This window comes from Olea europaea, chromosome 17 (genome assembly GCF_002742605.1).
Source record: "Olea europaea var. sylvestris chromosome 17, O_europaea_v1, whole genome shotgun sequence".
NCBI lineage: Eukaryota > Viridiplantae > Streptophyta > Magnoliopsida > Lamiales > Oleaceae > Olea > Olea europaea.
This window is the reverse complement of record NC_036253.1, coordinates 13845378-13860151: the sequence shown is the minus strand read 5'-3', so window position 1 is coordinate 13860151 and position 14774 is coordinate 13845378. Positions and strand designations below refer to the sequence as shown.

Sequence of the window (14774 nt, the reverse complement as noted above, 5' to 3'; positions counted from 1 at the left end):
AAGGTCATTTTGGAAAAGGTTATATACTATTTGGGTCATTTTCATGTATATCTGAATAATAACCTACTTAAAAAATAAAATAAAAACTTGTTTTAAAAAAACGCTACTTAAAAAAATAAAATAAAACTAATTTTAAAAAAAGGTTTTTTAAATGAAATAAAAACTTATTCAAAAAAATTATTTTTGTTTTTTTAATTATTTTATATATAATGCAAAGTTGTCATTTTACTCTTTTTGAAATTAGTGAAAAGAAGTTAAGTGAACATGGTGAAACGTTATATGAAATTGGCTCTCTATGATTAAATAAAATTAAATTGAGTGGCTATGGTGAAATAAAATAAAATGGATTGATCACGATGACACTATTTATAAATTTAGACCGTCATTGATGGGATTAACCCTTATTTGGATTAAAAATAATAATAAAAAAAATCGTCATCTTGATTGTATAAAAAAAGTATCATCTTGATTTAAAGACGCAGAATAAGATAAAAGTATTTTTTTTTAGTGGGATCTTCAATTATTGATTCAGTTTTCAGTGAAAACATCATAAATTTTGATGACTTATTATCACTTCTTTGATCTAATGGTTTCATCCCATCGTGCTCAAACTCAGACCGCAACAGCAATGAATTTACTTGGGGAAATCACTGCATTAATTCATATATTCAAAAAGATTTAAAGAACAGAATATTCGCCAAAATCACTTTTTACTCAAAGAACTACTGAACTACGGTCTTTGTCCGTGACCCATTCCTCTATGAACCCCAGGTTTTACCCAATTTCAAGGCCTCTCCCTTTTTTTAAGCTAATTAAGCAGTAAACTGTTTTCATCTTAATTAAGTATTTTTATCTTTTTCTTGTTGATTCCGTACATTTGCTTTTGTAGTTTATGGTGTTTAACCTCATTTCTTGCTAAACTATGCGAATGAGTCTTTAGGGTTTTAGCTGAAATATAGGATTTTTTTCTGTTCATTTCATTAATGATTTGATTTTTACTTTTGATTTTTGAGTCATTTTACTAATAATATTTGTTTCATGTTGCAGGAAGAGTATTTGCACCGGAGTACGAGTTAAAGTTTGCGCCTTTAAGCCTTTCAGTACGGATTTGTTGTTTGCAGGGCTTAATTAATTTGATTATGTTTTTTTCTTAAACTGCATTTACCGTCGTTAATAGTATCATAATCGAGGAAAAAAGTTTTTCCTTCTATGGTCGACAAGAAGAGAGCCGAGTAGTGGTTATTACTTATTAGGGACTTTTGTGCATAATTTGACAAGCGAGTTAATTGTTCAAAAACTTATAGAAAGTGTGCTGTGAAGTGGTTCAATGGACCAAGATCTGGAGTCCGAGTCAAATCTTCCATCTGGATCAATTGATAAGTCCAGGGTTTTGGATTTGAAGCCGTTAAAATGTCTTGTCCCGGTATTCCCAACCGCACCTGGTATGTCATCTCTCTCAAGTCCCCAGCCAGTACCCTTTATGTGTGTTCCACCTACTGGTCCTTTCCCTAGTGGGGTCCAACCATTTTACCCATTCGTGATTCCAAGTGCTTCTCAACACACCACATCAAGTGTTCCCAACCAAGGAGGGGATTTCAGTTTTGGGACCCATATGCAGTCTCCTGTTCCATTGAATTCCTTTAGAACTCCGATAAACCCAGCGAAAGGGCGAATGGAGCAATCTAATAGGACTGCTACTTATGCATCAGGAAGTGTATCTATAGAAGATGGGTATGCTGATTCTCAGAACCTGAGTGATGTGGAGAATGCTAGCAATTCAGGGAAACGAAAGGGTCGGCCAAGGAAGAAAAGAGACAGCAATGGTGACAATGTTGTTGAAATGATAGTTAATAACCTTGTTACTTCATTTAAGCTTAACGAATTGGATGATTTTAGAAGAACCAGTGGTAACAAGGAGGTAGCTGGTACCATACTCTTGGTATTTGATTTGGTCAGGAGAAGGCTTACCCAAATTGAAGAAGCATCTCAGGTGATTTCTAAACATCCGAACCTGACGGCTGGTACAGTTTTGATGGCCAAAGGTGTTCGGACAAATAGCGCAAAGAGGATCGGTCATGTACCTGGAGTTGAAGTGGGCGATATTTTCTTCTTTAGAATGGAGCTGTGTATAGTGGGGTTACATGCTCCAATTATGGCTGGGATAGATTATATGAGTGTCAAACTTACCATGAATGAAGAAACTTTAGCTGTCAGCATCGTCTCGTCTGGAGGATATGATGATCAGGGCGGTGATGGAAATGTGTTGATTTACACTGGCCAGGGCGGAGTGCAGAGGAAAGATGGGCAAGTGTTTGATCAGAAACTTGAAAGAGGGAATCTTGCTTTGGAAAGGAGTCTGCATAAGGCGAGTGAGGTAAGAGTAATACGGGGTGTGAAGGATGTTAGCAGTTTGAATGGGAAGATCTATGTTTATGACGGCCTTTACAAAATTGAGGAGTCATGGATAGAAAAAAATAAGTCAGGATGTAATGTTTTCAAATACAAATTGATTAGAAAACCCGGGCAATCTGAAGCATTTACGTTGTGGAAATCAATTCAGCAGTGGAAGAATGGAAATGCCTCAAGGAGCGGGTTCATTCTTCGTGATATAACCTCAGGTGCAGAGAGTCTGCCAGTCTCTCTTGTGAATGAAGTTGATGATGAAAAGGGACCCGCTTACTTCACATACAATCCTATACTCAAATACTCAAAGCCTTTTTCCGCTCCTAAGCCTTTTCCAGGCTGTCATTGCCCGAATGGATGTCAACCAAGCAGTAGTAGCTGCCCTTGCAGCCAGAGAAATGGGGGATATCTCCCATATACATCACTAGGGGTCCTAATGTCTTGCAACTCCTTGATACACGAGTGTGGCCCTACCTGTGCGTGTCCTCCTAACTGCAGGAACCGAATATCCCAGGCAGGTCTGAAGGTATGTTTGGAAGTTTTTAAAACGAAGAATAGAGGATGGGGACTTAGGTCCTGGGATCCAATCCGGGCAGGTGGATTTATTTGTGAGTATGCAGGGGATGTCATCGATGCATCTAGGATAGGTGATTTCGGGGATGAAAATGAAGATAATTATATTTTCGATTCGACTCGCAATTATGAACCATTGGGATCTGTGCACGATGATTCTAATGGTTCTGTAAAAGTCCCCTTCCCCCTCATTATAAATGCAAAAAATAATGGCAACGTAGCTCGTTTCATGAATCATAGTTGTTCACCAAATGTGTTTTGGCAGCCAGTTTTACGTGAAAGTAATAGTGATGCCCACGTCCATATTGCTTTTTTCGCCATCCGACATATTCCTCCAATGCAAGAGCTAACATATGATTATGGGATGGTTTCATCTGATAAAGGAATCCATGGAAGAAAAAAGTGCTCCTGTGGGTCGGTGAAATGCAGAGGCTACTTCTATTGATTGTCAATGCCAGGTACAATGATGGGTGGATCTCGATACTTGATGCCTCTTGCAAAAGGTTGGTCATTTCCTCTCTCACACCATTGAACTATCTAAATTGATTCTTGTTCTCTCACTTTAGATGCTCTCATTTGTATGTATCTTTTAGAAAATTGTACTTGTTTAGTAGCGGTCTGTTCACTTCAGGTTAATGAATTCTGAAATATGCACTTTGAATGTTTTATTTCGTTAAATTTGTATATCTAATCATTGATCATGTCTAAAAAATTTAACTCAAATGGATATAGAATATCTTAAATAGTGAGTTTTATCGAAGGATTGAAGAGCAAAGGATTTCAAATTCTTGTGAGCCAAACCTGCTTGGATTTCCTAATCCTTGAGAGTTTAGTGCCTTCTTAATAAACAAAACAAGAACTTGGACAACAAGTCGGCTGTTCATTAGTCAGAATCTGGTGAATATAATAAGTTTTCTTGTATTTCATTTTGTAAATAAAACTTGAGCACGTTGGATTAAGATAATTGGGAAAGAGGAAAGTCTTACTTTAACCTCTTAAATATTTGCTGTCCGTCCTTTGTAGATGTGCGGTATGTTGATGAGTTCTCGTTACGGTGGTGTTTTTGCGCATGGTTCTTCGAATTCATTCAGGCTGTCTATCTTGATCCGACCCTTTGACCAGTTTGGTCCCTTTGAAACTTGAAGGACTAATTTAAGATTCAAAGCAGAACACACATACTGAAAGAAGTTGCCCTTCTGTTTCTTTACGGAAAATTTTCGATGAACTTGTAACAATTGATATCCAGATTTGATGTTCATAACAAAGATCCCTCCTATCTCTATTCATATTGAAAGTCAAATTCGAGAATGTAGGTGTATTTCATGATCCTTGATATGGACCCTGTAAATTTGTAATCTGAATGGTCTAATTAAATGCTTTTGCAAACTCTGTAGGTACACTCAACATAAAGATGAATGTCGTCGTTTTCTCTTAATTCATGGTAGGAAATTGCTCGTCTCGAACTGAAATGTCCGACTTTTTGCAGAGGTATGCATATGAACCAGCGTGTGTTCTCGATGACAACTGTAACTTTTGTTAGTTGTGTAGCACTGGAAAGTGGAAACTGAATTAGATGGAGTTTGTTAATGTTATTAGCTTCTTATNCAACTGTAACTTTTGTTAGTTGTGTAGCACTGGAAAGTGGAAACTGAATTAGATGGAGTTTGTTAATGTTATTAGCTTCTTATCTGTATATTTCTCTACTCTAATCTGATACTGGCTGCTTTTATTTACTTTACTTGGTTAATAACATTCGGTGTTTATCCCACAATTTTTTGGGGTAATAGTAGGACTTTGGTCTTGATTTCCTTTTCCAGGTAATAAAAAAAGTTACTTATTTTAATAGTAGTGAGGTTGGTAAGTGTTGCTTTTAAATTAAGTAACTCGTTTATTTCCGATTTAACTAATGATGTCTGTTGAATCTCAACTACTCACTTTCATGTTCAGATTGAAATCAACTTCTTCTTTTTTTTTCTTCCTTTAAAGCCAAAATAAGTCTACAAATTTCATGTACTTTTTAACAATTGTAAATGATTATTTATACCTACCTTTTTGAAAAATAAGTGAATTTCTCTATCGACATAAAATAAATATTTGTTGGTATCAGTGATGGATTACTGACAAATTAACAAATTTTATTTGAGAAACTAAAGTAATAGACAGAAAATATTTGTTGGTATCACCAGTGCACTTGTCGTGGTTGGATATAGCAAACACTACCTATCCAAACACTAAGGTAGTGGTTGGTTTGCATTTTCATTTTCAAACCGATTTTTAATTTTCCCTGAAAACGGCTCGTTTTTCGCTTTTGAACGTTTTTGACATTTATAACTGAAAACGTCGAAAACGATAAAAAGTCGTTTTGCGTTTTCAGTTATAAAATTTAACTCGTTTTTGAAAACGACGGACCAAATGCGTTTTTCGCGTTTTCGAAAACAGAAAACGAAAAATAGATCGAAAACAGCAAACCAACCACGGCCTGAACAACTGAAAAGATTATCATTTTGTTTATTCTCATATTTTTTTATTTTTTTTACAAGAATCCTTTTTAAAATTTGCGAGCATAATGGAAAAATATATATATATACTTAAAATAAATGAAAAAAATAAAAATTCAAGAGAGTATTATTTTGAAGTCGTGCTTTCAACTTAATGAAAAAAAATATTGAATATAAAAGAAAAGTGTTTGTGCTTGCACGTTACTGACTCACCGCTATTTATTCATTTCCCATTAAATAATAATTACTGCAAAGACGTTCGGAACATATGTGTTCAAAATAATATCATATATAAAGCAGCTTTGCAGTTTCTATATATTCATTTTAAAATGTACATTTTAAATAATTTATCTCTTCCCTCTCTACTTAAACTTGTAAGTAAAATAGAACATATAAAAATTACAAATTTCACTTTAGTAATTATCTATTTATGATAATGGTAACTGCGTTATGATTTTAACGCATGAATTCAACCTTTACCCAAAGGAGCGCGATTATTGTAAAATATTTCAAAACGATAATTTTTTTGAATAATTTGAAAGCACGTTCTTCAACTTTTAGGATATTTTGAACTTCCGTCTTTCACAAATTCAACCATGAAGTAGCTTAATAGTTACATCAAAGAAGCAGTCAAGTCTTGATATTGCACGTCAATAACAACATGAAATAAATTTGCATTGGAGTGATACAAAAATGTAAATTCTAGATAGAAAAGAAAAATGTAGTACGAAATGTGAGTGAAGAAATATGGTTTTAGAAGAACCGTTGAAGAGTTATATACCAAGAAAAATAGATGAGACGAAAGTGGTATTGAGTTCAAAAGTTGAAAAGTAGCGAATCACTTAGATAAATTGCTATAAATTTTTACATGAATTTATATAAGGTCCAAAATTCGAAACATCCACCTCACCTCACCCACCCCATTCCACGCCACCCCACTCTACCCTAACCCTTGACAGATTCAAAGGAGAAGTTAGTTAAGTGACATCTTAGAGAAAACCTAACAGAAAAATAAAAAATAATTTCTTTAATGAGAGAAAAATGTGCATCTTTAAAACACAAGAATTTTTAACGACATTCTTCCTGGGAAATCCCGTCTGTCTGTGCCAGGAAGAAGAGAGCAATAGGCAGCTGGTTCTTTATCATAACCTTAACCTCTCTCTCTCTCTCACACGCACAGACATTCTGTAGCCAACCAGATTTTCCATATTCCTGTAATTAAAACGACAACTCATGAAAGTCCAATGTTTCGCCATGAAATATAAAGACCCGACAGAAAACACAGGTTTTGGATTTTGATGTGTTTCGCTCACGTGGGATTTTGTTGAAGAAGAAGAGAAGAAAAGGGTTTTAAATTTTGTGAATAAAAATTAACATACTGAATTGATCTCTGGGTTGTTGGCTTTTGGGCTACATGGACCAAGAAAAACCCAAACCAAAGAGGCTTTATCAAGTTTGGAGAGGAAACAATGTGAGTCATTTCTTTTTGTTTCTTGATCGTGAAATTATTGCATTTAATCATTAGAGAAAAAAATGGTTTATTTTGATTTGAAAAAGTGGGTTTTTGGCATATGTGGATTCTCCCATTTCATGTTCAAGATCTTGCTGTTTGAGCCAAATGTCTGATTTCTTTATTCGAGGTTATAGTTTTTTTTACAAAAATGACAATGTTTTATGGCTTGGAATTCAAAATTTATGCTTAGGTTTCAAATACATATTCAATTTAATGTACTCAATTGACTTAATCTTTGTTGAACCATCTCATCGAGAAGTACATAAATTTTTTTACCTTAAATTTTGTGCTCAACTCTTCCCGCATTAGTTTTCATGAAACGATTACACACATACAATTTTCATAAATGGGAAATGGGAGATTTACCTCAGTATCTCTACTTGAACAGATTATCGTGTGTTGAATTCTTCGAATGAAAGTTTAAACTGTTAGGATAAATTCATTTAGATTATCGTGTTTTCATCGTGCCTTTGAGATCATCTGGCTTGCTATTCCCACAGACCATCTCAGTAGTATTTTGATAACGATGATAAGAAGACAAGTTCTGCAGTTGATTTTTTCATATTACGATGTCTTAAAATTCATGATGACAGTGCATTAGTGAACATTGAAATGATAGTACCCGTATTACAGTTCCATTATTTCAATCGATATTAAGCATTCACTTCGATTCCAATTGTTTCTTTGTACTGTTTAATGTTCCAGAGATTCTTATTTGGAGGAAGGTTCATCTTTGGTCCCGATGGCTCATCGTTGTTTTTATCAACATTCCTAATTTTAGGCCCTGCACTTGGTTTTTGCATCAAAATATTCTCCATCATCAAACATCAAGAATACAAACATGCAATGTATTGGTATTCGGTACTTATCGTGGCAGTAGTTTTAACCATTCTGGTAAGTAAACATCAATAATCATATAAGTTAAAATTATTTATCATATTCTGCTGAGGGAGCATGCACCCTCAGGAAACTATTAATATTTTTCTGATCACATGGTTTGTGTATTTTCTTTATGGGTGACGAAGATTGACAAAGGTGCTAGACTTATAGACACTATATGGAATTGAAGTGCAACTTATCTGTTAAAATTCGGATTTGTTTTAGTTTTTTATTGTTGGCAATTTAAACATGGTTAATTATTTCATTGCAAGATAGCATTCAACTCTAGCATGGTTAAAAGTTTCAATACAAATTCCTTGAAATTAAAAAAAATGCAAGGGAAATTTCAAAACTATAGCTAAGATTTTCAATAAAATCAATTCTGTTTTAAGTTCTTCTTTTAAAGCAATCAGTATGAGAGGAATTTATATAATATAAACAAGTTTTCTTCACAAAAAGTGAAGATTGAATAATTTTTTTTTTCTTTTTTAAATCAAAGAATTAGTTTATGTGAAATTTACAAAGTTTTCAGGGCTTTCCAACATCGTTTGTAGTTAGTATATCATTGTAATTAGTTAAGCAACAGGACAAGAATTGAATAATAGTGTTATCCTGCCTTAAATTTCACTAAGAGAATGTTTTCTTGATATCCAGTTCTTCTAAATACTTGAATAGAACTGAGATTAAGGCGCTTTGAATATCTTATCAAATTTGGATAGCTTGCTGATATTTGGATTTAATGCAGGATATAATGTTTCTCTGCCTAACATCCAGCAGAGATCCTGGGATTGTACCTCGGAATTCAAGACCTCCCGAGTGTGATGAAACATTTGAGATAAGCACCCCTTCAATGGAGTGGGTCAATGGGAGGACTCCTCATTTAAAACTTCCCCGAATGAAGGATGTGATTGTGAATGAGCATACTGTTAAAGTGAAGTTCTGTGAAACATGTTTGCTTTATCGTCCTCCCCGTGCGTCTCATTGCTCCATCTGCAACAATTGTGTTCAGAGATTTGATCATCACTGTCCATGGGTCGGTCAATGCATTGGCATAGTAAGTATTGTACCGTGATTGATTGGATATATGGTGTTATTGGGTTTAATACACTGGTTGTTTCTAAACTATTAGTGATCCATCTTGTTGGTTACTGACTTTGTTTTCTTTCAAGTTGATAACTAAAGTTAAACTTTGTTATATTTTGATCACCCATGTCTGTTTCTCCGTTAGTTTGGCTAACACAAAAGATGATGTGGCAGGCTAGTTCTTTGTAACTAGCTACCAACTAGATGGCCACATCAAATTTTCCTTTAGTCAAACTAACAAAGGTGGATGGAATGAACTAATTGTAACTAAATTTTAATTCCATTGTCCAAGTTGATACAAAACAAATTTACTGACAACATGAAACATCGCTAAAAGTTCCACAATTACAAGTGTTTTCATCCTGTTCTTATATGAGCTTATTCTGTCAACTCTATAGTTTCCATTCACCTTTATAATATTTGGCTGGCAATTATCTTGGTGTTGATAAAATCAATGATTATTTTCAACTTGGTTTGAATAAATGTAAGAGATACTTTGTCCTGTGATAATTCTGTTATCGTAGTTTATATGAAATCATTTTGAGCTAGCTGTTTACTATTTTTATCTCCACGTTGAATCTCTTATATGCATGGGAAAATTATCAATGAAATTGTTACTAAAAATCCTGGCCATGATAATGTGTTCTGGTCATGCAATTAAGTTGCAACTTCAATACATAAATCATTTAACGGGCCACGGTTTCTTGACACTATGATTCTGATACTCCATCCCTTGTTCATCACGAGAAAATTGTTTATGTGGTAACACTAATTTTGAGTTGTGTTTACCATGGACAACAACTAAGAAAGAGCATCTTTGAGCTTCTCAGTCTTGTCATTCTAGACATTCTTGATTCTCGAGGAAGAAAGTTAAGATCACGTACAAATGATTAGATACTTCATGCATTTTTCATGCTTGAGTTTTATTGATACATCTAAATCTTACAATCTCCTTATGAAAGAATAGTCAAAATTTTCACAACAGATTCATCATCATTGCACCTAAATCAGGCACTCTATTACAAGGATATAAACTTCACAGAGTTGCTATTTTCTTAACTATGGGGAGTATTAGACTCCGAGAAGTGGGAGAATAAATAGAGCTACATGACTTCTTAGTATTCTTTCACTGTTCCTTCAGAGTTGGAATTATCCTTCTGCTGCCCCCACCCTCAGAAAAATAAAAAAAATTGTCTTGTTTCTGCTGCACTGTGTTGAGGATATAATGAAGGTTTTTTCCCTAAGATATTTAAACACTTGAGATGATCATTTTGATATATTTTGCTTCTCATTCGTTTAATTATAAATTCACGGAGAAAATTAGAGGATGTTACACAGACACGAGGTGTATGATCTCTACCGATATGAAATGAACTCATCTCTTTTTCATTTGAATATATGTCATTGCAAAATTATGATAACTGGAAAATACTTCATCGAGAAAACTTTAAGCAATGAACTCAATATTATCAAATAGTCAGGAATATTGATGGAACACTTTGATCTCATTTGGTTTGGCACTTACTATTCTTTCATGAGTAACAGGAACATCTTTCATGCTGTTTTTGCAGCGTAATTATCGCTTCTTCTATATGTTTATATCAACATCAACGATTTTATGTGTATATGTCTTCGTGTTCTCTTGGATCAACATTCTTCATCAAAAAGGCAGCATGCGGAAAGCCATGTCACATGATATTCTATCAGACGTGCTAATAGTGTACTGCTTCATTGCTGTTTGGTTCGTGGGCGGCCTTACAGTTTTCCACTTCTATCTGATTTGCACAAATCAGGTGAGTTTTCTCTTAAAGTTTCCCGGAAATTTCATTAACTGGAAATATATTGATTACTTTTTCCTATTTGCTACTGAATGTGACATATAGCATAATTTTTTTTGCATGCCTATTCTAACTTATTATGCTGCGTTCATAGGTCATCTGTATAATACTATCATACTTGACTTGCTTCATCAGTGCATATTTGAGAGGAGAGCTTATTTTGTTTCTTGATCAGTTACTTCTTAGACACATGAAATCACAAATCAATGCACATAAATAAGTCCATTTTTCCAACGTTTGGTGGCAAATAATGTCTATTTTTTCCATTAGATGTAGGCTTGCATCACATATAAAACTCTTAATTCTAGCTCCTTTGCAGACTACGTATGAAAACTTCAGATATCGTTATGATAAGAAGGAAAACCCATACAATAAAGGGGTGATCAGAAACCTCAGAGAAGTCTTTTTCTCAAAAATCCCACAGTCCATGAATGAATTCCGAGCATACATCGAAGAAGATGAAAGCGTGGGAATGGATCCCACAGCTGCTATGTTCATGGGAAGTATCACTACCTCAAAAGAAAAAATTGATATCGAAATGGGAGCTAAGTTTGCAGAGGAGAATGGCCTTTCACTTCCTGAGATTTTGAGAGTTTTGGAATATGATGACATTGAGATTAATATGAAAGAGGAGGGGAATGACAGAACTGATTCGGATCCACTTCTCTTTCTGGATGAACAAGAACTCAAGGATGGGGCTAATGGCAAGGAGAAACTAGATGAAGTAACAACCTCTGATCAAATCACGGGATCATGTCAAACATAAGTTTTTAGGTATTTTTCATTTCTTTATATATGGACACAGTGCAATGTTCATTTTTCTTTGAACTCTTGGCCAGTAATGCTTCCATTCTACTACGTTTATTCACTCACGAATCAAGGAAATGCTTGTTTTGAAGGATATGAGATACGTTGTTTTTAACAGTCACGCTGATGCCTGACAAACTTGTAAGCAGTTATCTGTGTTAAAGATATGGAAATATCGTCTTCGTTGTATTTTCATGACTTATCATATTGTTTCTCTGATAGTTTGATTGTGTAATTAATGTTGGTCTTTCTCTTTGTAATTTTTTCAATTATGGTCTACAGTTTCTAACTGTATGTAGTATTTTGAAAGAAACAAGACGAATTTCATTTGTACACTTTGCATATTTTGTCATAACGGTTCAAGACTCGTGTTTATTCATTTTCTTCAAGAGCTATAAAGTGGCGGTTTGCCTGGGGGCATCAAGATTGATGATTCTAGCTTCGCTAAAATTATCATCTCCACGGGAAAAAATGTGATCCTTTAGCCCGTCGATCTCAAATGCCTGGGTATCATCGAATAAATGTCAAAACTAAAACAATAAAGCGGCCCCTCGAGACATATCCCAGTGGTGCAATAGATAGGAGTAAGGTAGTCTCAGTCTTGCTGGTAGCTGCAGTGTGAAAGTTCGATTCCTAAAATATGGAATTAGACTCTTTGTGGACACCAGTGTACAGGCAAGCTCTTGTTCTCTGGCCTGTTAGGGTACATCTCGTGATTTACCTCCCTCACGATACTCCAGGGATGGGACAATGGGGGCTCTCAAAATTGGGGTTCAACCTTTAAAACAATAAAGCAAAGTATAGAATGCTACCAGAGTATATAATAAACCATGACATATTTAGAACACAAAAAATTCAGCTTTAATACATTCTTGTCGTCATTCTTCTTTTCAGATTGGTTTTTTTCTTCGGTCCACGGGTTAAGGATAAAGTGGCCTATTGATATTTCTCGAAGAATCCACCATATTTTTCAAATCTTAATGAGATATTTCATTTTCTTGACAGGTAAATGGTATAAGGAGATCTGTTTCTTCAAGAAAATCAGATCTGTACTGTGAGATACAAGCAAGCATGCTATAGGAACAAGCTCACTGACAGACTGTTTTACACATACACTTGGTGAAATTTCATTTGCAATTATTAAAAATAAATTAATTAGAAGAAAAAGTTGCCAATCAAAAACTGCCAACTCATCCCCTGTAAATAAGCCTTGTCATTGAGCTTGTTTAGCTAGTTTAATTCAGATACAAGAAAGTCTCGAAGGTACAAAAATAATTTAGAATCTTGCAACAGAATGAGTGACCTGTAATGGTGAAACTTGTAGAAAGGTTGATATCTAGTGTTTCACTTGTTCTTCATTTTTATTTTTTTGAACTTCATGTTTTCTTGATTTTGTTTCTTGATATCCATTATTCATTCTTAGATTCAAAAATAAGGTTGCAGGGCATTGACAAAATTGTACAATATAGAGACTGAATGTTTATTTGAATCTTTGTTTAGAATGAATCTTAGTCCCTGTTTGTTTCTCATTTTTAGAAGAATGAAAATAAAAAATATAGTCGTTATTGATCCCACACAAGAGATAAAAATTCAAATTTGGCAGCTTGATGTAATTAATAACGGTCATATTTTTCATTTTAAAGAGGAAAGAATATGAACCAAAAATGGACTACTTTTTCCCGAGTTGAATTTACTGGTGAAATAGCCATTTTTGCACAGCATGAAATGATAGAACTACTAGTGGGCTTAAATTCACGGCATAATTGGTAAAGTAAATTGGACAATACTCGACAGCAAAAAACTCAGAAGCGAAACCACCCCTGTAATGAAGCAGACCTAACATGCCATGTGTCAAACTTGTTTGGAAAATTACTGTGCATAAATTCTATTCTGATAACTAACCTTTTACTTGCGTAAAATTGGACGGGATTTTGATTTACCAAAATCAAATATGTAAAAATATAAATGAGAAATGCATGAATATGAATTTGGACTCTTTCTCCTTAAGACGATAATGTCCCGCAAATGTGATAATGGTTTTCTGACATTGATCTTTCAACATTCAATGACCAAATCTTGCAATAGGAGGACTCCAAAACGTAGACCAACAAATCTACTTATATTTTGAACTCTCTTTATAGAAAACTCGACTCAAAATAAATGCTAAAATATTTTGAAGCAAATATGCATTAACATGATAATGCAAGAATGAATTGAATGGATGAAAATTCCAAAAACAAGGGGTTCTCTATATAGTTGTTGCAAAGTTGTGTCTCAAAAGTCCACCCCTACAAGAAAATACAACCATTGAAATTAGTCTCTATATACAAAGAGATTCGGTTGTCGAAAAATAATAATTCCAAAAGTCATGATTTTTCATATGGAAAGACTCACACTTTTAGCCAAACGATTCTAGAATACTTGATTTTTCAACAACTTCACGTATTTAAGTGACTTAATTTTTCATTTACGATAATTTTCACTTAAATAATTATTACAAAATTCCAACAAAACTTACATTCTGAATCCTAGATTTCATTGGATGATAAATTAAGCCCCTGTTTAGGCTTTTTTTTTTTTTTTCAAAATACATTTTTTCAAAACTCATTTTCAAGTTTCAACCTCACATTCTTCCATAAAATAATATTATACATAAATTCAAAACTTTCTTTATCTTTTAATCATACATTATCCAAAAAAACACTATTTCAAAATTCATTTTTCTCCCAATAAAACATTAAAATGGAGTCCAAACAGGGGGTGAAAATATATATATATATATATATATATATATAACATTATATTTTGTTTATTAAAACATAATTTAACAAAATTTTTACTAAACATAGTATTCATTAGTTTATAAAATAATTTCAAATATTGTAGAAGAAATAATTTTTTTTAACTTTTAAGTACTTATTTAATCTTAATGATTGTTTTCCTGTTATTCTATTATGCTCTGAACGAAATAACAGAACAACGCAGAATCCGTTATTTTTTTAACTACTTTCCGTCTCTTAAGGTATCTCTCTCGGCACACATTTATCTGGTCTCAAGTACAATTTATCGAATCATTTCTGATTTTGGATCTTGATTGTAGGTTTTAAGGGTCGGAGGCATTGGTTTGATCGATTCGAGGTTTGGTTTTGAGAGTAGATTCAAGGTAGAGTACGATTTTGG

General features: G+C 33.9%; 2 protein-coding genes across 5 annotated transcripts; both read left to right on the top strand.

Moving 5' to 3' along the window:
- Window positions 1-503: 503 nt before the first annotated feature.
- LOC111412994 (histone-lysine N-methyltransferase, H3 lysine-9 specific SUVH1-like) lies at window positions 504-4574 on the top strand. 4 transcript variants are annotated; one of them, XM_023043872.1, is made up of 3 exons: window positions 504-771; window positions 1048-3479; window positions 4000-4360. In XM_023043872.1, exon 2 carries the CDS (start codon window positions 1328-1330, stop codon window positions 3419-3421), a length of 2094 nt encoding a protein of 697 aa, XP_022899640.1. In that variant the 5' UTR covers window positions 504-771; window positions 1048-1327; the 3' UTR covers window positions 3422-3479; window positions 4000-4360. The 4 variants fall into 4 exon arrangements, with proteins under 4 accessions (XP_022899640.1, XP_022899637.1, XP_022899639.1 ...); XM_023043869.1 differs by lacking the exon at window positions 4000-4360 and adding an exon at window positions 4371-4574 and having other exon boundaries at window positions 507-771; XM_023043871.1 differs by lacking the exons at window positions 504-771; window positions 4000-4360 and adding exons at window positions 785-819; window positions 4371-4574.
- A 1926-nt stretch (window positions 4575-6500) lies between these two features.
- On the top strand, window positions 6501-11843 carry LOC111412992 (probable protein S-acyltransferase 4). Its single transcript, XM_023043868.1, has 5 exons — window positions 6501-6945; window positions 7693-7881; window positions 8612-8920; window positions 10521-10742; window positions 11107-11843. Exons 1-5 carry the CDS (start codon window positions 6889-6891, stop codon window positions 11551-11553), a joined length of 1224 nt encoding a protein of 407 aa, XP_022899636.1. The 5' UTR covers window positions 6501-6888; the 3' UTR covers window positions 11554-11843.
- The last annotated feature ends 2931 nt before the right edge of the window (window positions 11844-14774 follow it).